General features: G+C 41.4%; 1 protein-coding gene across 2 annotated transcripts in view; it reads right to left on the bottom strand.

The window, feature by feature from the left end:
• man1a2 (mannosidase, alpha, class 1A, member 2) overlaps nucleotides 1-23,837 on the bottom strand; it is a 110,649-nt gene that overhangs the window by 35,138 nt on the left and 51,674 nt on the right. For both annotated transcript variants that reach the window (XM_014996737.2, XM_014996736.2), the window contains exons 5-6: nucleotides 16,312-16,430; nucleotides 8,365-8,445 (exon numbers count right to left, since the gene is read on the bottom strand). In XM_014996737.2, the coding sequence (XP_014852223.1) occupies nucleotides 8,365-8,445; nucleotides 16,312-16,430 (200 nt within the window). The remainder of the gene's footprint in view (nucleotides 1-8,364; nucleotides 8,446-16,311; nucleotides 16,431-23,837) is intronic.

Genomic DNA, 23,837 nt, shown 5'->3' with positions numbered 1-23,837 from the left:
GGTTATGAGTCTTTCTGTATGTCACATTGCTCCATCTTTTGGGGATGAATAAAGTTTTATTGAAATGAATGTTAGATTAGTGGAACACATTATTATTATTATTATTATTATTATTATTTAATTTTTTTCATCCGTTTATCAAAACAGAAATAAATAATTCTTCAAGACTGCATTACTTTTGGTAAGAAAATTTTATTTTTCTCCAAAATTAACACTCCTGTTGGGTTGTTTTATCTTTCGAGAGATATCCATCTGATTTCCTATGAAAAACAAACACCCAGGCTGAAGGAAAATAATTTAAAACCTAAATCTGCCAGGCGTATGAATAATTCTGGGCTTATCTGTAGCACCCAGAGAGAGAAAGAAGATAAGATAGCTTGCTTCAATATTACACAGAAATGGGAATCGAAATAAAAAATGTCAGTGCCGATTAACATCCAACTGAATATTTGAGATCTTTAATGCTTTTATGCATTCATTTTTATCGTATACAATCTCGTCTGTTGCTTTGTATAAGAATAAAATGCAAAATAACTTTAAAAAAAAAAAGCTAGGTATGTGTCAAATGTCAAAACTGTACAAAAAGACTAGAAGACCCGCAAAGATGGCCAAGAAAGACCGGAGGAAAGATTTTTCCTTTCCTCCGGATGAATGTCACCACACTCACCTGCCTGAAACCGTTCAGTGCTTGAAAGCATTAAAGATCTGCTAAGACAGCACATTGGCAGTCATCACAGAGACGCTCAGCTTCCCTGAAGGGATCCGTCTGCCCCCCTGCTGCGCCGCGGCGGTCAGGACGCAGTCGGGAGTTAGACTGAAGCCTTCCATTTCGGCTCGACGCGTTCAGCGTGTGCCAAAACATCAGAGGGAGCCCAGCGCTCCCCGGTGGGATCAAACAGGCCGGCGCGGGATACGGAGCGGTCCGGTCCCCGGCTTACAGCTAAACCGTTCCTCGTTCAACACGGAGCGGGTATAGAGAGAGAGGATGAGCGGCTTGTTTGGGTGGGAGAAAGGGATCTGATGAGAGCAATGTCATGTTGGAGGGAAACATGTGGGGGGGATGAGGAGGATACAGAAGGTCTCAAAATAGAATCATCCAGAAATGTGTTTTGGATCCATGGGAAATAAAGCAGGAAACAATCATCTACTGCTTTTTCCTTTCTCTCTTTTGCCAAATTGCTAAACTTTTGCTTTTCCACCAAGTCCCACATTAACGTCTTCAATCCGCCTCGGTCTTCAGTCACTCGCCCTTCCTTTCAACTGTTTCCCATCATTATCCCTGAACCTCTGTGTCTCTTCTCCGGGCTTCATGCGACGTTCCTTCGTTGTCGTCCTCCATCTCTTTAACTCGCTGCCTCCCATCTGTTCATCCACAGGACGGCTCTACCACTGTGTTTATGCCTGCAGAGTCTAGGCTTGTCTTTTAGATGCTCTCCGTCTCATTATGAGACGTAGCCAGACTTGGCTTGCTCCCCTGACCTTGTTACCGCTCGCTGCAATCTGGTGCTCTGCACTCGAGTCATCCTTTCTTCCTTCTTTCTGTGGCTGATCACTTCCTCAACATCTGGCTTCTTTTCTTGTTTCTCCACCTCTACATCCTCACTTGGGGTTTTCTGACGTCTGTCGTTTAAGCTTCCTACCAACTTTCTAGGGCACAACTCTATAAACTCCAGACTCAAACCTGTTCAGCCAGTTTCTAAAGTTCATATAAAGAATGTTTCTACTGTGGGTGGGAGGGATGGACAAACAAGGATGTACAAAGACAGACAGGTTGGTGAAAGAATGGATGGACGGACAGAGTGATGAATAGATAGATGAATACTAGGATTGATGGATGGCTGGATGTACCCAGCCATCCATCCAGGGTGGGTAACAGACAAACAAAGATGGATGGATAAACGGGGAGAGGAATGGATGGTTAAACCATGTCGGCGGTCAAATGGATGGATCAGTGGATTGTTGGATTTTAAGAATTTATGGCCTTTGTTGACAATAATCAGTCAATAAATGGGTAGAGGGAGTAGGACATGCAGCAAAGGTCTAAAGGTCAAACCCCAATGGTATAACGGGAACTAATGAGATGTCTCTGTGTTTGAGGTGCCCACTCTACTAATACGATTTGACACAGATTGATCTTCTAAAGACTGAGATGAAGGTTTCCTTACTCTACATTATTATTACACTTATCCAGACATGGAAAGGACTCAAAGTCCAAACTTTTCCAAAATGCTCATGAATACCGATTGCTGCTCCGTCACCATCATTAGCACAGTGAACTTGTAGCTCTTTTTGCAGTTCAGCCGCCTTCATTTATAGCAAGTTCCAAGTTCCAGTTTTAGGCTTTTTCACATCATGGCTTCATAAACTCTCTACAAACCAAATTAGGAGAGCACCTACAGCTTAAATGCAAATATTGCTTGGCTTTTTTTCCTCAGCTGAATAAGCCTGGCAGGGTGTGAAAATAAGAAGAAAGAAAAACGTTTCTAAAGAGTCGAGATAGGAAGATGAATGCTTCGTTCAGTGATTAAAAACAGAGGGACAATGAAAAACACCTCTTGTTTGGAGGTTTTATTAGAATCAGAGCCCACCCACACAATGTCCATGGATAAAAAACCAGATGTAAATCCTTTTGCTTTGAGAGATTTGCTCTGACCTCGGGTACAACATGCAGACATGCTGAGGGGAACACACACACATGCACACACGCACACACACATAAACACACACACACTTGAGAACTGAGTCATTTGTGCAAATAACAGTGCTTTCTCCAGTTCTATAATTGAAGCATTAATACAACACCAGAAGGCCTTTCTATAAGTGCTCTCCTCGCTCTAAAGAAACAATGCCTTAACTTCACGTACTAACAGTGGACGATTGTGCTGCCAACACAACGCTGCTGCAGACCGTTGTACACATCTGGTAGTCCAATTTCAGAACAATCAGCAGTGTCCTTACATGTGGACAACTTCTGCTATTAGCAGTTCTACAGTTCACCCTGACACAATGGAGCAGTACCTTTGAGGAACTGGACCTGTAACATTATATTTAGATTTCCTAGTTACACTCAACCAGTTGAAAGGTTTGTTGCGGTTTATTTTTTACATTTGGTGTTATGATCCTAATTCTACTGACTAAACAAATTAAATTTGCCGTTTTTACATGTTTGACAAAGTTTATGTAGCTAAAAAAAAGCTGTTTAAATCAATTCGGCACCGTCTTTCTGTATCGGATCGGAATCGGCCGATACTGAACCTCAGATATTTGTATTGGTATCGAAAGTGAAAAATGTAGTTCAATTTTTTGAAATTTTTGCACATGAACAACTATTAAGAAAATTGATGCATGTTAAAAAAGAAACTCAAACTGATTTTTTTTTCCAGTTATCTGAAAGAAATCATGTTCATAATCTTAGCTGACCCAAAACATTTCGTCTGATTATTAAACGATGAAAAAATGATTACCAATGCGTTCGTAGTGAATGAAAATACCTGGTTTCAACTTTAAATTTTGAAGCAGTTTTAAACTTTTACATTTCTCGTCTTTACAGAGTAACATAATTATAACCAGTGGAAATCAGCTGGTAAAATAGTCAGCTCAGAGCCGCCAGACGTCTGGTTGTAGTTGGGCAACTGCAGCTTTAAAACACAAACATTTCATTAAGATTAATGGGTGCCAGTCCTTTATTTTGCACATCATTACCATCTGTGCTTTCCTGACAGAACATAAATCCAAATTCATCCTTCTAGTATCCACGGGAAAAGCGATTAAGCTTTCCTTTCAGCCGATGTAAAATTTTAGCAATCTAAAAAGCTGTAACTTTTCACAACATGTTATACATCGATACAGGCAATCGTCCCATTCCTAGTTATAATCGTTTTACTGAAAATATAACCACAAATGTAACTATAACTAGTATTTGCAGCAAAAAAAAATCTGTGTTCTTGTCCTCAGTTTTAAAGTTTCTCTTTTTTCGATACTCAAACTTTAACTCTCATCACAGAAAGTGAAGCCACTTGTGATTTCTGTTGCCAATTCTCCACATTACATCTAAAAGTGGCAACAGGAACAATGTTATATTACGTTTAAATGCAAATGAGAAGAAATCTCTGATCCATGCATTCTGCTTTATGCAGGCAGGCAGGCGGGTGGAAAGTTCAAGATAGAAGTGATGAAAACAAGAGAGCGGAGGGAAAATGAAGCATGACCGTAGGGGGAAAAAACATGGTGGCGACGGTGGAGGAAAATAACACAGAGACAAAGGAGAAAAGCTAGAGAGACACGGGAGTAAACACAATCCATCACTGCTGCTCCGAGATCTCTCCGAGACCCGATCCACTTCCTCCTGAATACTGATCTCCTGCTCTTCCTCTCTACATGACGCCGCTTTTCTTCTCCCATCTGTATTTCTTTTGCCACAGCCAATCGGTCTCTGTTCTCCTCGTCCCTAATTTGTTTTCCCCGCTTTGCATCAGATCTCTATTTGTTCTAAAACAAATAAAACCATCTCAACCTTCCCGTTTGCCTGATGGCAGGATTAGAGCCAACCATTTGGGCATTTATTTATTAAATTTTGTTTTTTTGGAGTAGCCGCTGGCAGCTTTGGAAATGTGTGGTAGACCTGACTAAAACCTGCGAAATGTTATTCACATTTAATAATGAGCGGCTGCAGATGAAACGCAGCGCAGAAGCCAAAGGGGAAATTTGCAGATGGTGGCTGAAGACGGAGAGACGAGCTTGTGTGGGAGAAACATCAAAACTCTAAATGAGCCAAGAAGCCTCTCCAACGCAGAGCCGGACTCGGTTCAGCCGCTTCGCCCAAATCCGCCCACTACAGCACGGCTCCCTCTGGTTTTTAGACTCTTTAAGATCTGCTGTGATGTCAAAGACTGACAGGAGGCCTTAAAAAGTAGGACTCAACCCCGTCGACCTCCGACACATTTCATCACCTCAAACTTAAACGGATTTTATTTTACTGCAACCTCAGATCTCCAGGTGAGATGTTTTTATCAGTAGGCAAAGTTTGCTGAAACAGGTTTCGCAGAGATGAGCCATGTTTCCATCCAACTGTCATGCGAATTTTGAGTGAACTTTTAAAATGTTGCAAAACATTTTAAAGAAAATGTTAATTAGATCATTAGAATGGAACACACATCCCAGAAAAATTTAAAGTGATCCCCCCGGAACTGAAGGTCTGGATTTCTAAAATAGTCCAAGTTTGGTGCCTCTGGTAAGGCGCAGACAAACCAGTTCTTGGGAATGTTAAATACACTAAGAGTTATTCGCAAAATGTGTTTCCATGTCCTCTTTACTGAATTCAGTCGTTTTCAGAAAAGCCAAAAATGACCTCAAGCAAGTGTAAAAACGTCTCAGCAAAGCTGAGAAAGTAGTTTTGGATTTTGCCGTTTCCAACAACCTTTTCGAACGTCGTACTTCAAAATGCGCATGGATCAATTTTCCTCTGCATACCAGGCTGGCTCTAGCGACAAATGTCGCTAAATTTCATTTGAAAACAAACAACAATTTTTGAAGAAAAAAGGAGTGATTTTAAATTCTGTGTTGGTTCTTAACTTGTGTAGTGACCATTTGTCCATCGAATAGAACTCAAATAGTCACTTGTATTATGGATTACATATACATAATGTTATTTCATAGCATAATCAAGTCATTATGCTACATTCCATTGTCATAATTAAAAGAAAATATTAGTATTTTCTTTTAAGTATTTGTTTACAAAAGTCAGAGAGTTCAACTTAGTCTCAGGATTAAACTATCGGGCCAGAGTGATGACAACTGACAGTTGCTGTTCTTAAAGGGACAGTGTTATTTATTTTCCATGCATATAGTTCAATTTAATAGCACAAGTAATTGTTACCATCATTAAAAAAATCTAATATGATTTGAAAAACATCTGACTTTGTAATTTAACGCCTTGAAATTGGGTCTCTGTCTCTTTAAGAAACTCCTGCTCTTTCTGAAACTCCACTTTCAGGAAGTCGTCACAACATGGCTCCTTTATCAATCCATTACCAGCGTTTCACTAAGAAGTATCTCCGATATTGAGCTCAGGAAGCTAATTGCTGCTGGCTAGTCTGAAGGAGCAGACTGAGGGAGTTTATGAGGTTGGGCTGCTCTGTGAGGCAGAAGCTTGGAAACTGAAGCTGAGGAGGAGCTTTGTTCCTGAAGATGGACTAGGTCCAACAAGGCGCTTTGAACAGCTGAATGGTTGCCATGGAGATTAAAGGATTTCATGAATATAGGCAACACTCCAGATCTGGTTTTGATACGAGAACAACACAACGACATGATGTAAAGCACAAAAACGTAAACCTTACATAATACATGTTATTTCAGTAGGTCAGAGCTAAATTATCATATGCAATCAGCTGCTGCGTCACCTCCTGCAGCAGAGCGCACAGCCTCTCACTCAGTTCGAAGCCTGACCTGGCAGTGTGTAACCTGGCTGAGTAGGTACGCTCTCCAGGGAAGAGTGTGTTGCCAAGGACGTGTTGCCAAGGATGCTTAGAGCGGTGCCTGGCAGATTATTACCACCGCTGAGGACACGAGGCCCAGCGCCGGGGGACTGCTTTAACAAGGTCGGGCTGCACAACTTCAGGAGCGCTGAGAGTGTGGAGCCCAGCGGAGAGGGAGGGGGGGAGTGGCAGCTTCCGGGTCGCTAGCTGATCTGGCTCACATTTGCTTACTGTTTTTTTTTTTTACTATTAACACAGGGGTACATAACGACTCCCCTGAGATGAAGCCGTCTCTCTGCTGCAGGCCGACTGCACCAGTTGGGAGGGCTAAGTGCCTTGCTCAAGGACGTGTCCACTGAGAGTGAAGAATCAGTTCCTCCTGCTTTTATCGTCCCTCAGCTATTCATCATTGTCATTCCCTCATTTTTTTTTATCAGTAACAATCACCTCCAAACATCCTCCACTCATCTTCACAGTCCCAGCGCACCTCTCCCCTCTGCTCCCTCCATCACTGTCTTTACCTCCCACGCTTCATATCCTTCCTTTCCCACCACCCACTGCTTCGGTTATTACTCTAGTGGGCAATGATGAATGTTTGGGTGAAGAGGGCGGAGCTGACTGAGTGAAGGAGATGGAGGTGTGGGGATCTGGTTTGCAGGGAATTGGCTAATTTTTGTTTGTCAGTTCAAAAAACTCTAACCTGCCACAGTAGGCAGGAAATGCCTGCTGTGAAGGCATTTCCTTCACTGCATACCTGCGCAAACTGGAATTACAAAAACGAGTTCGCCTAATGGAAACACGACAATTTCAAAAAAGAAAACATGTTTTTCAATAAAAAGTTTTTGCGCTAGGATAAAGTGGCTATTCGGATGGATCGAAATTAGCATATTTTCCAAAATTACAACATTAACTTTTCTGGATCACAAGTTACATGATCAACGACCAGATGTTACTACTGGCGGAAAAGACGAAGACGACGACAGGAAGTGGATGGAGGATGATGGCGTGGTATGCTTTTCTAACGACTCATCACATACAGGTGTCACTTTAATCAAGTATCTTATATAACGGAAACATTGCAATTGCGAAATTGTGCTTTTTTTTTGACAAAGTTCTGCGCAGTCATAATGGAATCGAGCTGTTGATTGGTGAAAGGCTGCAGAGCCTATAAATGACTGAATACTTGTTTTCATGTCAATCTTCATAAATTTAAACCAGTTTAGAAGATAAAGATGCAATATCTACTTTTAATTTTTGATTTTTCCAAAGCAGAAAAGGTTTCCGTTTGTGAATAAATAATCGGTGCTTTAGATGTTTGATCCTCAACCATTTACAATACAGCTAAATAGTTTTATTTAGATGTATGTTTCTTTCTTTCTTGTGGGGAAAAAAAGGAGAAACATTCATTTTAGAGGGAAAAAATAAAAATTGCAATAACTCTGTAGGTAACTTCCTGCCTGGTTTTTTCCCATGTAGACAGTCTCTTTCAGAGCAAATGTGGGTTTAAAATCTGCAACAAGATGAACTTCAATGTCATTCAAGGTCTGGGGAGACGACCTGAAAACATTTCTTCTGATTCTTATTATTTCTCCAATGCTACTAACGAGGACGAACGCAAAATCTCATTTATTTCAGTATTGATTTGGCAAAAAAAAAAAGAAAAAAAAAAAAAAGATTGCATTTATCAAGTAACGTTAGTGGGACAAACTTCACTATAAATCTGTTTTCTCCTATAATTTTGTTTTCAAATCTCAGAGGCAAGTAGAAAAAAGAAAAAAAACACTCAAGCTCCGACATTTTCACCCACTTACTTGAACTGATCACATTTCTAACAGATGCAAAGACGATAACATTTGAACCAAAGTCGCAGTGAAAAGCGTAAGACACTTACTTCCTGTCCAGAGAGGTAGTACGCTGCCAAGAGTCCCCCGATGAACCGAATGTTGACCTCGAATACAGACACCTCGGCATTCTGGGAAAACGAGAGAAACAAACTGAAGATACAGAAAAATCATGGCGAACATGTAAACACTTTAGCTCGCTGTGAGTGACAGGAGCATCACAATGGCAACAAATATCGTCATAGCAACATGCAAAACTATTGTCGTCCAACGTTTTCACATCATTTTGCAGCTTTGGAACGCATCCCTCCAAAGATTTAAGGAATTCATCTTCACATACTGAAATGTAAAGTTGCTCGCAGAAGATAGGCGCTTAGGGTTCATGAATGCAGCTTAAAGACCGATAAGTGTCACTTCCTGTTACCTAACGCGGTTTCTGAAGCTTCTCTTGTCCTATATTCACTGACTGTGAGATTTCTGCCCTTTTATGTCAGGACTTGTAATAGGCTGCTCGACGCTACAGCTGCTAAGACACCTTTACAATAAACTTATCTAGTGAAAAAAGGAGTTTCTTGTTAACCTCCATCTCATATTCAATCATTTCATTATCAGTAGATTGCCGTTCTCTCACAGAACGGAGCGGTTCACCCGTTCTTCCTTTGAACAACCTCCCTCTATTCTCATGATCCGTGAGCCGTTTGAAGCAGGACTGATTCTGGGCTTTTGACTGGAAGAGATCAGAATCGCTCCCTAAACAAAGGAGACCTCTTGCCTTTGATGCTCTGCTAGATTTGGGTCTTTTTCTTCTTCTTGCATTCAATGAGCAGAACGCAGACACCTTCACCAAAGATGCAGCTTTAACTTTCCTTTACATTCAAAGTTAAAGAAGGACTATAAAAGTACAAGCCACTTAATTCTCTTATATCCTTGCCTTCATAGCAAATCAGTAAATTTTTGGTTGAGAAGTTGAAGCTGCTCTGCATGACAGTGTATTAGGGTCACTGTAGATGGAAAAAAACTAAAAATCTGAAATTAAGTGTAAAAGTGTAAACCTTTTGACTTTTGGAATGTTTCTCAGTTTAAATAAAAAGTTTGACTTTTGAATCAGAGAAATTTCCGAGCTTTTTCCTAGAAAATACCTGAAATCAATCTCAAAATGTCTGAATTTCTCAGCGGAAAGTTTCTCTTTTTTTTCTGTCAACAATCGCTATAATATGCCGTCATAGCTCTGTTAAGCAGCCCGGCTGAATCAATGCTGATAACTTAAGTAGTTTGTTACGTGTTTATATTTCTAACCACAGCTGCATAAAATGCATTTTGCATCCAACACCGAATTCTGTTTGGACAGTCTCTTTCCCATTCTGGTACGGCCCCGCCATCTTTATTTCTGTACCAACTGGTTCTGTTTAAGGACGACCAGCAGCACCCTCTTCTGTCCGGAGGCCAAACTACAAGACTAAAATAGGATCAGAGCGGAAATTTTTAGTTAATCAAAAAATTTGAACTAATTTTAATCTACCAAACCATTAAATCGACAAATAATTGTAAGTCAATTAACTCATTCAAATATTTAAAATGGAGTAAAAAACTACAAAGAATGATGCAGAAATATGGAGACTACATTCAACATGCCATGTCTTTTTTATACATCTAAAGTTAGGTCTCCTTATTCAGTTCAATCAGTGTTGTCCACAGATGCATTCAAGAGTGGAACAACCTCTAATAGACCTTTAAACGTAATGACGACGGGTTTTTTTTTTTTTTTTTTTTACATGATAAACTCAAAGTGAGTTCAGCTCTAAGTGGCTCTAGTTGGAAGAGTAGGTCACATGAAAGTTGAGAAAGTTTTAGAGCAAATGTCTGCAACATTTCTGCTAAAGGCAAAAAAAAACATGGTGGCTGCAGTGTGTCTGGGCGTGTGGCTCAGTCTGTTCTGCTCACACTTGTCTGTCTCTGTGGGGATGTTATTGATAATGCATGCCTGCTCCCTCTCTTCTAATTGAAGAGCTTACGCCCCAACTATCCAAACTGATAGAACATGGGACGTTCCGTCAGCACCACGGTTGGTTGCTCCTACATGGAGCCTGCTGCAGGCGGGGAGTCGCACCAGCTGTGGGCTTGCAGGCGCACTAGAGATAAGCAAGGGAATGAATTTGCTCCCAACAACCAAATAACAAATAAAAACCCACAAAGTGGTGTCATCTCCAGAAAACAAAACTAGGACTACTCAGCAGTTTGTGAGGACCGAGTCCTTAATGAATGAACCTCCAACCGTTTGCCAATCATGGAAACATTGTAGGGAGGCAGAAAAATGGGGAAAGAGAAGACTATTCTGGGATATGAGAGGCATCTTCTCACCACCTCTTCTTAAATCTACCTCCACAAAGACGAAGAAAGAAAAACAAAGACAGATCCAAGGAAATAAAAGACAGAAAAAAGACAGAACTGCATATAATCAAAGAGATAGAAAGAGACAAAAATAAAAAAATACAACGATAGACAGACAGAAAGAAATAGACAAGGAAATGGGCAGAAAGAAAAATACGGCAAAGACAAAAAAAAGCTTTTATGTGAAAGAAGAGACTGAAATAGCAAACTGGCTCGCACAGTATACAAAGGCATAATTAATATGTCATATGATACCTGTAAGTTTTACTTCATTTCATGAAAAAAGATTATTTCAGAATATTTAGGTGGTAAATGATGAACATGAAAGGAAATTGGAGGTTATTTAAGGTGAACACACGCAGTGATGTGTCCAACAGGTTGAATCTTCTATAGATGCACCGTCAATTCGCTCTGTAGTGTTCCTGAAAAGTCCAGGAAGTACCATATCTCTCATTCATAACTAGAAGACTAAATCTGACATAAGCTCGGTCAGATTTGATGACAACTGAGGAATGTGTCAGCCAGGCGTCTCAGCCAAAATACTCAATTCAGCAGCAGCTTATCAAGCCAGGTGGCAAGGAAACCAAGCAGACTGGGGATTTTTTTTCCCACTGACAATCGTCTGTCGCAGGTAACGAAAAGCTGCGAACGGAAAGGGGAATGACAGGGACACGAAGCTTAGCAGAGTCAAAGATTACAGCTTTAAATGCGTCAAACCATCACAGTTCATTTCAGGGGCGCCGAGTGGCAAAACGGTTAGAGCAGGAGACCCGAGTTTGGTTCCTTTACCGTACGTCTTTCCCCCCTTCCTGGACTGGCAAGAGTGGACTCGACAGCTAGAGATAATTTTTCCTGATCTACTGCTTTGGCCGATCTAACTCCTCACCCTCAGACGGGTGATTGATGAGATTATTAACCAAGTCTATTAACCTGGAGGCTGAAGGTGGATGCAGACCTCCTGCCGACGCATCCATCAGGTGAAGTCGAGCTACGGTGTCAGGGTCCAACCTGGACACCTGACAGTCCTCATTGTGCTCACTGCCAGCATGGCAGCTATTCAATCAATCATGATTTGTAAGGTTTGTGGACGGGGTGAATAGCAGGTCTAATTCAAATTTAGTGATGAGACAATATGATGTTGTTGGTTTAAAAATCATCAAAATACATTAAAGATCTGCTGCTGTTGTTTCAACTTCCAGACCTCTGAGGTCTTCTGGTTCTGGGGATGCAAAGCAGAACCAGAACCAGCATTCAGCTTCATTGCACCACAAATCTGGAACAAACTACCAGAAAACTGCAGAACACCCAAAACACCGAGTCCCTTTAAATCAACACTAATAACCAACCTGTTTAAAGTTGCTTTAAACCATAATAAACGAAACATTAACCAACATGTCTGATCTGTACTGATGATTTTATTGATGGCACTTGACAAAATGTTACTGATTTTGTCGAGTGTTCACGACCGTTGACTATATGATTGATGCTTAGGATATTTTCACAATGTGAGCACATTGATCTGCCTTGTTGCTGAAATGTGCAATACAAATAAACTTGACTGCACTGATGAAGAAGGTGGAAGACAGTAGGTGGATAACTGAGGGACCACTGCCCTGCATGTTTTATGTGTTTCTCTTCTGCCACACACCTGACTTGAATAAGTGAGAAATTAAAAGGCTTCTACAGCAAGTGAGACAGAAAACATGCAGGTCCGTGAGGACGGACTTGAGAAACACTGGCTGAGACCAAAATAAGATTAAACAGTTTAAGGTCACAAAGACACAAAAGAAGAAGCATGAAAGTCGGTAGAATCAAGAAGGGGAACGCTGCTAGGACTAGAGGTCCTGTTGGTGGAGAAGACCAACCAACCAATGGAAAAGTTTGGTTGGTACACAAGAGAGATGGATGGAGAGAGTAAAGCCAGGACAGAGCCCGACTTCAAGGGTGATTTTTCAAAGAAGCAGAGCTGAAGGAGTGAAGGTCAGAGGTTGATGGTGAGACCTGCTGAAAGGCACCAACATAAAGACAGAGCTGGAGATGTTCAGAGTCCCACTGGGAGCAAAATGGACACGAGTCCATCAGAGCAAAAGTTCATGTCAAAGAGACTGGAGAGGAAGTTTGAGAAGAACGGCGGCTCATGCAGACGGTTGGTGTGACAGAGGAGGACGCCGGCAGAGAGAGATGGAGGCAGAGGAGTTACCGTGGCGACCCCCTGAAGGGAGAAGCCAGGAGAATTACAGTGCCTCTTGTGCAGGCGCAGAAGAGTAATTAAACTAGACTAGGAGTGATGCTTTCAATTGCCTAAATGGAAATCCAAACTGCCAGCCTTGGAGCTCTTTAATGCGGGCCGGACACAGCTGCAACCTTTAGGGCTCAAACGATCTGTGATGCAAGAGCTCAACCTGATGCCATTCCTGATTACACTGCCAGGCCTCTGTGGCTGTTCAGACTGCTGTCCATCCAAACCTGATTAGCAAAGGACCACGGCAGCAGGAAGTAGCTCTGTCGCAACAAGCAATTAATCACACAATAGATTAAAATGAAATTTATCATTTCCATTCTGATGGCTGATACTTTTGTTGAAGGGTAGTTTTCCTTATTTATTGTTTTTGTTTGCTGTGCTTTACTTTGAATATTTAAAATGTCTTCTAGTTTTAGTGTGGATTGTTCTGTACAAAAATAAAGGGTAACACTTTATTTGAAGGGGTCTTCATAAGACTGACATGACACTGTCACAAACATGACATAACACCTGTCATGAACATGAAGGAGTCTTTATGAATGTTTGACTGTTGTCATGAAGTGTCATTCAGTAAATAATGACACTTAATGCAAAGTTCCTCTAAAAGTTGCTTTAAAAGTGCCAACTTTGCATGATTTTGTAAATTATAATTTAATGCAAAGTTGGCATTTTTAATGCAACTTTTAGAGGAACTTTGCATTAAGTGTCATTATTTACTGAATGACACTTCATGACAACAGTCAAACATTCATAAAGACTTCTTCAAAGTAAAGGTCTTAAAACTACAATATTATCATTTATTGCAGTAATATCTGGGGCAATTTATGGTCCAGTAAAATCTTTTATCCTGACAGGCCTAGAGGTCGAGTGATGTCATCCTAATAAACCCAAATCTTTCCATCATGCTGCACCATCTGAGAGAAACACCCAACTCTCCTCTGCCTAATGCATGCAGGTATGAATCCGAGTCCTTAATGAACGCAGTGACACGCCTCCCTCCTCCTCCAGCTTAAGCTTCAAGCCTCATCCCTCTCTTCTCCTCCCTCTCCATCCCCTAATCTCTCCTCTTCACTCCCTCTTGTAGAATCAAAGAGGCTCTCTTCCTCTTCTGCTGCCTTCTTAATGCTTCACACCAGAATGTTTGCATCCCTCTCCACTTGCGTCCTCCTGTTGCTGTCGGGCTGCCACCGACCTGGGTGCTGATGTTTCCAGAAGCAAGTTTTAAATTTTAATAGATCTTTCGATTTGACTGCCAATCCAAGACTGAAAAAACAAGTCTTTCCCTTCAACACATTTCTATTCCTTCCTTTTTAGTAACTCTCATAAGGCTTTTCTCTCTCTGACGGCCAATAGACAGCATCTTTGACCTTTAAAACCCAACTGCTGGAGTTTGTGTCAAACCCACCCTCATCAATGTTGACTCATAGCACAAAACTGACATCTTCTCATTAAAAAAAACAAAAAAAACTCATCCTTGGCTATGTCTTGACCTTGCTCCTTCCATTCATGGCTTCTTTTTATTCCACAGCTTGACCACAGTGATCTGGAGGTTAATTAGCCCTCCAAGTGTCAGGCTGGTAGAGCCGCCTCTGCCTACCTGCCCTGCCTCAGGAGGGAGACTAACAAGCTCGGTAGTCAGTCGATAGAAAAGGAGTGATGAAGCGGAGGCAGAGAGAGGTGAAGAGATAACCAAATGTGGGCAGTGAAATTGTGGTTGACGGATAGGGGGTAGTCGAGAAAATCACAGGAAGAAGCAAAAAAAAGATTCATGTGATTTAAAATGAGATTTATTTCCACACAGGTGGACTCTGTTTACCAACTACATGTGATTTCTTGCTCTGGATTACAGTGTTTTTTCACACCTGATAGTCGGGTAGACTGGGTTCGATTGAGAACTAAAATTGCAACATTTTTCAGTTGGTACGGTTCGCTTTCACACGGCACTGTGTCAGAAGAACCAAACAATTTCAACAACACATTTCCTCCTCGCCTGTGGTGGCGCTGCACCAAAAACAACATAAAACCTCTGAATAAGTCACAGAGTCCAACTTCCAGTGTGGGACTGTGTGAAGAAATCACAACAGGAAAGTCATCTTACAATGTCAAAAGGAAATGCATGCAAAACTGTACATAGCAGTTATTAATATTGGCTATTTATACTGGTCCAAATTTTCATGTCGATGTTCCCCTAAAATAAGCTTATTTTTGCCCCACTCAAAAAAAACTTCACAACTATCTGAAAACTTAAAATCGCAATAAATCAATTCAAATTAAAAAATAACAGATTCCAAAAGGAAATTTAATTGAATTTTAAAAAAACAAAAAATACGTAAATAAAAAAGAAACGCATTAAAGTACATGCTTTTCATGGACCAAAATGTGAAAAAGTGTGAGATTTGTAAGTTCTCTTAGAAAAGACTGCATGACAGGAGGAGAAGATAAAAAAGACACATGAGTTTAGGAACAAGACAGACCGTAGGGCGGAGGAACAAAGAACACAATGCAAAGAAGGACTGCTGTTTGTAGAGGGGGAAAAAACTGACAGTCCAACAGATGGAGAATAAAAAGACGAGACGGACGTAGCAGATGAGGAGGGAAAAGAAATAAAAAAATCAAACTGTTAACATTTAGTATTACTGAGAAGGAGAAACGGTAGGCAGAGTGAACATTACACCCAAAAAAAAGAACATTCCAGCAGAGAAAAGCAACTATAAAAGGTTAAAGAAAGTTATAAAAGAGAAACATAAAAAAAAGGAGACATCTGGTAACAAAAGGAGAACTGGAGCAGGAAATAAATCAGATGAGCCGGAGAGAGGATTGACAAACCCTGAAAATTTCGCATACCTACAATACTGATTTAAAGCCTAATCAAAAATAAATATGACTAAGATTTGTCTTAATGGTTAAGCAGCCCAAAGTGATGCGTCTTATTGTTTCAGTTCTTCATGACAACATGACATGTCATTGAAATGATTCTACCCTAAGTGGGGCAGATTACCTCAGAGGTGACGGTGGGGTGTTAACAAGGGAGAAAACAGAGGCTTCATCCATCACAGCCTGGCAACATCTGCATATTATCAGATAATTGCACAAAATGGCTTGTTGCAAACCCAACAAATTAGCATGAGTTAAAGTCAATCAGGCACGGCTCCATCACAGCCAGCAGGTAACTGAATAGATTGGCAAAACGAAAGGAGACACTTGGGATTTCATTTCTTTGGCGAAAATCCTCTGAACCAAACAGCAGCTCGTGTTTCTGTAACAAGCAAAGTCTACGGCTGAATATATTCTCCCAAAAAAGGAAGTCCCCAATTTAATAAAAGCTCCTAAGACAATTTTGCAGAGTAAAAGGAAGGTTGTTGCTCACCACACTGAAGTCCAGATTCTGCTCGATCCACTCCTGGCCGTCCTTGAACTCTTCATGTAGACCCATGATGTACAGGGTGTCCAAGGCGTCCACGATGGTCGCCCCGAGCTGGGAATTACCTGGACAAAACACACCCCAACGTCAGGTTCACCTGGACAGTCACACCTGGACAGGACATGGACCACTAATGCCAGGGGTGGAAATTGGCACCTGCCACTGGTCAAATGTGAGGATCTCATGATGTAATAAAAGAAAAAGTCTACTGAAAATATCCATCGACTGGGACGGCCCATTGGTTGATTTTACTGATGGACTTTGGGCTAATCCATTTCATCTGACTGGAGGTGAAGAGAGATGAGTGGATACCTGGTGGGGCGGGAACAGAAAAGCTGCAAGAACAAAGGCTAAAAAGAAAAATAACTAGAGACACATCTTCACTACATACCATCTGGGAACGTTGTACCCAGAATCTTTAAATGCTCAATATAAGAAATTATTACCAGACTTATTTTTAAGCTGCTACTGTGATGAAGAGTTCCTTTTTACACGGATAAATGGTCTTAGTATGGGCATACTTAAGGTCTTGCATAAACGGTGTACTCTATAAAACAGTGAGAAGACATGTCTAGCAAAGTTTCTTTGACATGCACTTTCATTTCAAGATGAGAACTGTGACACCGACTCCCTCCCCCAAGATAAAGAGAATGGTGAAAGAACGTATCAATTTTTGAACATGGGTACTCCTCCTCTTTGTGGGCTGTTGTGCTTTATTTTAACTTTTGAAACAAGAAATAGAAGCCAAAAATAAAGAAAAAAAGTTTGGGAATGTAAAGAGTTCTGTAACTTGTTAAAATTTGATGTTAATTATTAAAAAGGCGATATTATGTGTCTTCAGAGCACAAAGTGTCATTAGAACTCCACAGATATCTTTTCTGGTTTAATCTTTATAGTAGGTCCCATCATATTGACGTCTGCCTCGAGGTTTTGTCTCCAGGCTTTTCTTAGACGGCCTCTCTTTTGCTTGCCATGGGGGTTCTGTCTGAGAGTCTGTTTGCTGTTGGTGGTTGGTGGATCGCAAAGGTTGTCCTACCCAGTGTACAGAATCCTACTGAGACGACTAATCAGGAATGTCTGGGTTTGTCTATTTGAAGCTTTCAAATAGACAAATCCTCCAGATTTCAGCCTCATGCAGCGGTACTGAAGTCACACGGGAGTTGAAAAGTTGGATCTTGGGGGTCAGGGTCAGCTCTCTGGATGCCCAGACATTCTTGAGCTGAACAAAGGCGACTCCTGGTTTGCCGGATGTCTTGACATCTGCAGGTGTTCCACCTGGCTGGTTGATAATGAAAGACAGTACTTCTTCCTCCAGAGGACTACCATTTAGGGTGATTGGGTTGATGCAACTGGCGTTGATCAGAAGGATTTTGGTTTTCTCCTTGTGGATGATGAGACCAATCTGTGCCGATATGGCTCCTGGAATACCGGTCTCAGACCCATGATGAGACGGGTATTGTTTTGTGATAAAAACGTAGCGAGAGTGATCCTATCAGATCAGCATTTGTTACATTTCAATGGTAAAAGCTGCAGGCATTGCCCGTTACGTCCTCCATCCTTTCCTCTCTGCTACTGTATGCAACACTTGATTTCCCAAACCTCTCCACCATCCCTTCTTATCCATGACTCCATTCAGAATCAGAGCTCCCAGCTTCATGCAGCCGCTGCAGCATTATCGTCGTCATGGAGCAAAGCCTCTAAATCTCTAAATATACACTGCAGTCAGGCAGGCGGCGATAATGGCAGGATGTCCTGGCTGTCTTCTTGACTGATTGGCTTTGGGTGCTAATGGAGCAGATACCCCTGTTCTGCGGCACAAAATCCCGCTCAGTTTCCATCCAGTCTGTTGCTTTCAACTGCAGCTACGCTTAAAAATCAGAACCGTGACGAAGATATGGAGTTAGAGGACTATGGCTTTAAGTAAAAGGAGTGCGGCAGGGCTCGTAAAACCTTTTGTTCTCTCCACAAACCTGGCTTTCATGGAAATGTGGAAGGAAGAAGACCACCTTTCCCATGTTGAACTTTTTAAATCAAAGCCCAGTGAGAATCTGTGGCAAGACCTAAAAACAGATGTTCACAGCACCAGAGTTTGAACTATTTTGTGGAGACGAATGGGAGAAAACGTGATCTCTGGATACACAGAGCCAGGGAAGACAGAGTGGAATGGAGAGGTTCACCTCAACTGTGTGAGATGGAATCTAAAGAAATGTATAATGTATTCATTTTTAAATAATTTGTTTTATTACATGAAATACGTTTTTGATCCAACAGAAAAATAGAAGTTACTTGAAAAAGAAAACTTTGTTTATAATTAAAAAGGTGGGACATTTCCTGCAGTTCTTGACCAGATTTGGATTCACTGCAGCAGAGATTTTGGTCCAATCCAGATTGTCTCCAGATCTTTCAGGTGTCAGGGACGTTACTGGGTTCAGACTCCTGCTACGTCACTCCAGGACATTGAGGTGATTCTTACAAAGTCACTCCTGAGGTTTCCAGGTTTTGTGCTTTGAGCCAATTTTGCTGGAGGACCCACCTTCAAAGGTTTGTTGAGGGAAGGAGGTTGCTGACCAAAATACCATCATACATGACCCTATCCATACACTACTCAATTTCTAGATAGTTTCTAGTTTTGTAATACTTTCTTACGCAATGATACATCCTCATTAAAGTACTTTTGCAAGACATTGACCGGGAATTATTTCTATGTTGAAATTGGTTGAAATGAACGTCTATTGTACATACCAAGCATTTCGATTAGATTCTAAAAATAGCAATGTGCTGTCTAACCTTGAGAAATCCTGCAAACTTGGCGTCTTCCAACAACCTTAAGATCGCACGTAAAACAGGAATTCCTCTCTCCGTCTCCTTTCCGCTCCATCACTCACTCCGTCTTCCCATAAGCCCCTCCTCCTACCTAACCATCTGTTTGTTCTCATTCATCAATGTCAGGCTGTGTTTTCTCTAATCTTCCTTTGATTGCTCCATCCAAACTCTCCTCTTACCATCTGTACGCACGTTTTCCACACGTTTCACACTCTCGAGCGCTCGGCTCTCGCCAACACTTCCCTTTTGTCACGGTGTTATCCACCGTACTCTCCTCCCCTTCGCCCTAAACGTGGCCTTATCTCGCGTTGCGGTGCTTCTCTGCCCATGTTCACAGCTGCTGCTTTCCAAAAACGTCAGGTGCAGAAAGCCGTTGGTGCAACACGGCCTGCGTCACATGACGCTGGAGCGGCACTAATCAGAAGGCGCTTTAGGGAAGCCAGGAAGTGCTTATGTGGAACTAATTGGCCAAAATGAGGTGGATTTATTCGGGAAGCGATCGCGTCAACCTCGTCCAACACCGACACTCAAAACATAAACCCCCACTACCGCAAAACACACCGTTGTCCTTTCACAGCCTTCACTCCTTTCCCTCTGGCTATATTTGCACCATCTCACTAACTAAAACTGAACTCTAACTCAATTCATTAGTCTCCCCCCCCTTCGTTCCATCCATCACAATTTCACCTGCCTCTCTCTCCATTATCTCCCTCCCACTCTCTCTGTCTCCAACACTCACACCACTCTCTGGGCCCTGATGCCAGTTTCATTAGACAACAGGCTTCTGAGCTCTCTGGTGTGAATTCACACAGGGTTGAGAAGCAACGGAGAATTATTCAGGCCCCGTTCTGCCCGTCTGTTAAACCGGGGACGACAGCTGAATGGAAAGCAGAGACAAAGACCGTGATGGATGTGTCTGCGTGTTGCACGGGTGTGTTTGTGTGCTGTGAACACGGGAGGCGTGGAATATGAACCCCTTCGCATGTAGCTGCATGAGAGAAGAGGTGATCCTCTCCTCACCGTCATCCGCACTCAAACCTACACAGTGTTACTTTCTCAGATACGTTACATCACTGTTACATCCCACAACACAGCACAGTTTTACAGCCTTATTCAAATAAAAATCAACAAATGGATTTGATTTATAATTCTTTGGAAAGAAACAGACAAGGAAGGAAAGACAGGAGAAAAGGAGAAGAAGGGCAGATGGAAGGAAAGGACAGAGGAAAGAAGACAAGGAGGAAAGAAAGAAAGGTAGAACAAAAGGAGGAAAACAAGGTGAAACAAAAAGGAGGAAGATAAGGACAGACGAAAGAAGAAAGTAGAGGGTAGTAGAACAAAAGGAATGGAAGGAGGACAAAAGAAAGCAAAGAAGGAAGGACAGTAAAACAAAACGAGGGAAATGTAAAGAAAGGGAGGAAGGAAAGGGAAGTCGATTAAAAGGACTGAAAGAAAGACAAGAGAAAGAAAAATGACAGAAAAAGAAGAAAGGATGGACAAAATAAAGGTATTAAAGTAGAACAAAAGAAAGGAAACAATGGAAGAAAAGAAAGATGGAAGGAAGTAAGTAAGGACGGCCCCGGTAGGGAAAGGAAGACGGATGGACAGAAGAAAAGGAGGAGGAATAGAGGTGGAGCGCACCCCTCAAAGGAAGAAAATATGGAAAAAAGGGATTGAGGAATGTGGTCCTCATATTTTTTCTTCTTTTCCAGGACTGAAACCAGATTCCAGACTTTTCCCAGACAGAACCAGAACCCGGTCAGAGTGACATGTTTATTTACATCCACTGAACAGGCTCAGCTGTAAACTTGTCTGTTTCTCCAGCCTGTGTTTCTACATGTCAGCTTCTCCTGCAGAGTGAACCGACGGTGGTGCTGCTGCTGTTAGCACACATCACTCTGTACCTGGAAGGAAACAAAAACAGCCAATTTATAATGAAACCTCACTTTAAAGAAACACTTTTCACTTAAACACATTTCCTCCTGCTCATTCATTCAGCGTTAATGCTAACCTTTAGCCCCTGCTAAGCTAACAGTAAATGGCAGCATGTTACAGTCAGAAACTCCTGTGACTCCTTAAGCCTGTTTTCCTAACAAGCCAAGCTTCCTGTGAGAGCCGCTACGTTTTCTCTCCAGGCCGATCCAGACCCGTGTCTCTGACTGATAACCCGCTACCAACGTATTTAGCGGCACGGTTCAACATGTGCTGGCTTCTGCTTTGATCCTCAGAGGGTCACCGGTTTGGCCGGGCCTTCGGCTCAACAGCAGCTCCCTGGCTCCGGTCCACACCGGCCGTGTCCGGGCCCGGAGCCAAACTCAGAGCTGTCAGCGCTGATTTAACAGTAAAAGTCTTCCGATGGCGTTCTTTGAGCTGCGCGGGGAAAATGAAACTAATAACTCTGAAGGAAAACGGAGACAGCCCAGGCACAGGATGAATAAAGAGTCACAACAAAAAGGCAGACATTAGTCCTGAATCCTAAGGCAGAATTAAAAGGGACTATTATACAATGTGTGAAATTAAACGTGAAAGCAAAATGCCAGAACCGGCGCCAAATGTGGCATTACGCTGATCACAAACAGGAACTAATTAGAGCAGCTGATGCCGAGTAATGGTCTCCAACGGTTATAAGCGCCTTAACTTCCTTGTTTAGCACTTGAAGACAGCTGAGTTTTATGATTATGTGCGTATGAAAATGGGTTTTGTAATGTAGCGGCGTTTGAATCTTGATCTCGTCACATCAGTTCATGTTCAAACCAAGGCTCCTGCCCATTTTACTTCAAAAGTCCACACTTTTCAAGACTCGGTACATTCACAGATGTTTCCAACATGTTAAAGGATTTTCTGAAATCACAAATATTTGGAAGAAAAACACGAGACAAGCTGAAGCAGAAACCCCCCAAAAAGTCCTTGATAAAACACACGTGATGGGGAGAAAATGAAAATTTGATACACCGTTGATTTTTAAAGTTCAGCTCATTTCAACGCAAAATCTAAAGATTAAAAAATCACTTTGTATTATTTTTTAAATACCATTTCCTCACTAACCTGTTAATTCCTTTTTAAGAGCCCAATCTGACCTCTGAAATTGTTAAAAAAAAAGTTTATGCATCAAATAACTTCCATTTTCTACTGAATAAAATATTTGTCCCAAAATAAATACATTAAACAGTGTGATTTTCTGTATTTTTAAAAAGTCAGTTTAATAATTAAAAATGACACCTCTCCATTCGTTATAAGTGGAAAAGCATTTAATGAACAAAAATCTCTCCTTAACATATCAAATGATTATTTTCCCCACTGTAGTCTGAAGCGAGCTGAAAGTAGCTGAACGTATGTAGCGGTTCAGGCTGCACAGTATATTACAACTACATTATTACTCTATTAGTGTAATTAGTATGACTGAAAACAACTGCTTGGTTGCAATAACTGCTGGCCGTTCCAAGTGTCACGAGTTCACACCCTGCACACTGCCAATGTCATCCCCAGCCTGGTGGAAGGAGCAGCAGATACTCACGTCTGACACGGATTACAGTAGCCAAGACGCCAAAGGTCTGGAAGCAGAGATGAGAAGGAGCAGAGAGAGAAAAAACTGCATTTATCCTGACCGCAACATCTACCAACTACATACTATGGTATCGGTTGTCTGCGAGTCAAATTTAAGACCTTTATAATGCCATCTTGAAAGAAATTTAATACTGAATAAACTAAATACAGGAGACATTCGACTGGGTTACAGTCAAGTGAAGCAAAAACTGATATTTCTGCTGTCTGCTTGCCGCTCTTGGCAGCAGTTTTGTGTGTTTTTTTTTCCCCCACAGCTCATGGTGCCTAGCATCACATGGGTTGGTGACAGAGGACAGCCAGCGGTGAAAACGAACCAACCGGCTGGTTGGTTCGTTTTGCTAGCAGCTAGCTAGCAAACTAGCTAGCTGCTTTTTTGCAGCTAGCTAGCTGCAAAAAAGCTAGCTAGCTAGTTTGCTAGCAAAACATATTAGCATCCACTTAGCAGTAGCCTTAACAGGTCAAACACTACAATCAAGATATCTGCGTGCAACTCAAACTTTTGCCCGACCGAAAAGTCATGTCAGGAAAAATAAATAAATAAATAAATAAATAAATAAACTACATATGGTCAGCCTGATAGCATAATTGTCCAAGTCCCAATTTAAAAAATAGGACCTAGGCAGAACTTTACAAAAATAAAAGAACTGGAGGTTAGACAACTATTTAATTGGTGGATTTAAATATAAGGTAGAATATTACCTATGTTTAATTTTATAAAGCAAATACCCAACAAAAAACAAAACAAAAGCAGCATTAACATTGATAGGACTTAAAGTAGGACTGCACAAAATGTGGCAAGTACATCAATACCGCACTGAACTGCAATAAGAGTTAGAAAGCCTGTATTTATTCTGTGCTCAACACAAAATAGACAGTTATATTCATTCATACTTTCATTTTGAGGAAATCTCTTCACCTGCCACACAGTAGCAGGGCTGCAGGACTTCAGGCAAAGTTTTACTGCAACACTATTGGTGAAAACAACGTGGGTTATAAATCAACACAAATGTTTGACTGTTTACGTTCTGTTACATAATGTCACCACTACACTCAATTGGCTTTCGCATCTCATAAAGAAAAACACC

Source organism: Poecilia mexicana, unplaced genomic scaffold, assembly GCF_051168715.1.
Source record: "Poecilia mexicana isolate PSO_F unplaced genomic scaffold, ASM5116871v1 scaffold_2, whole genome shotgun sequence".
NCBI lineage: Eukaryota > Metazoa > Chordata > Actinopteri > Cyprinodontiformes > Poeciliidae > Poecilia > Poecilia mexicana.
This window is presented reverse-complemented; position numbering and strand designations above follow the sequence as displayed.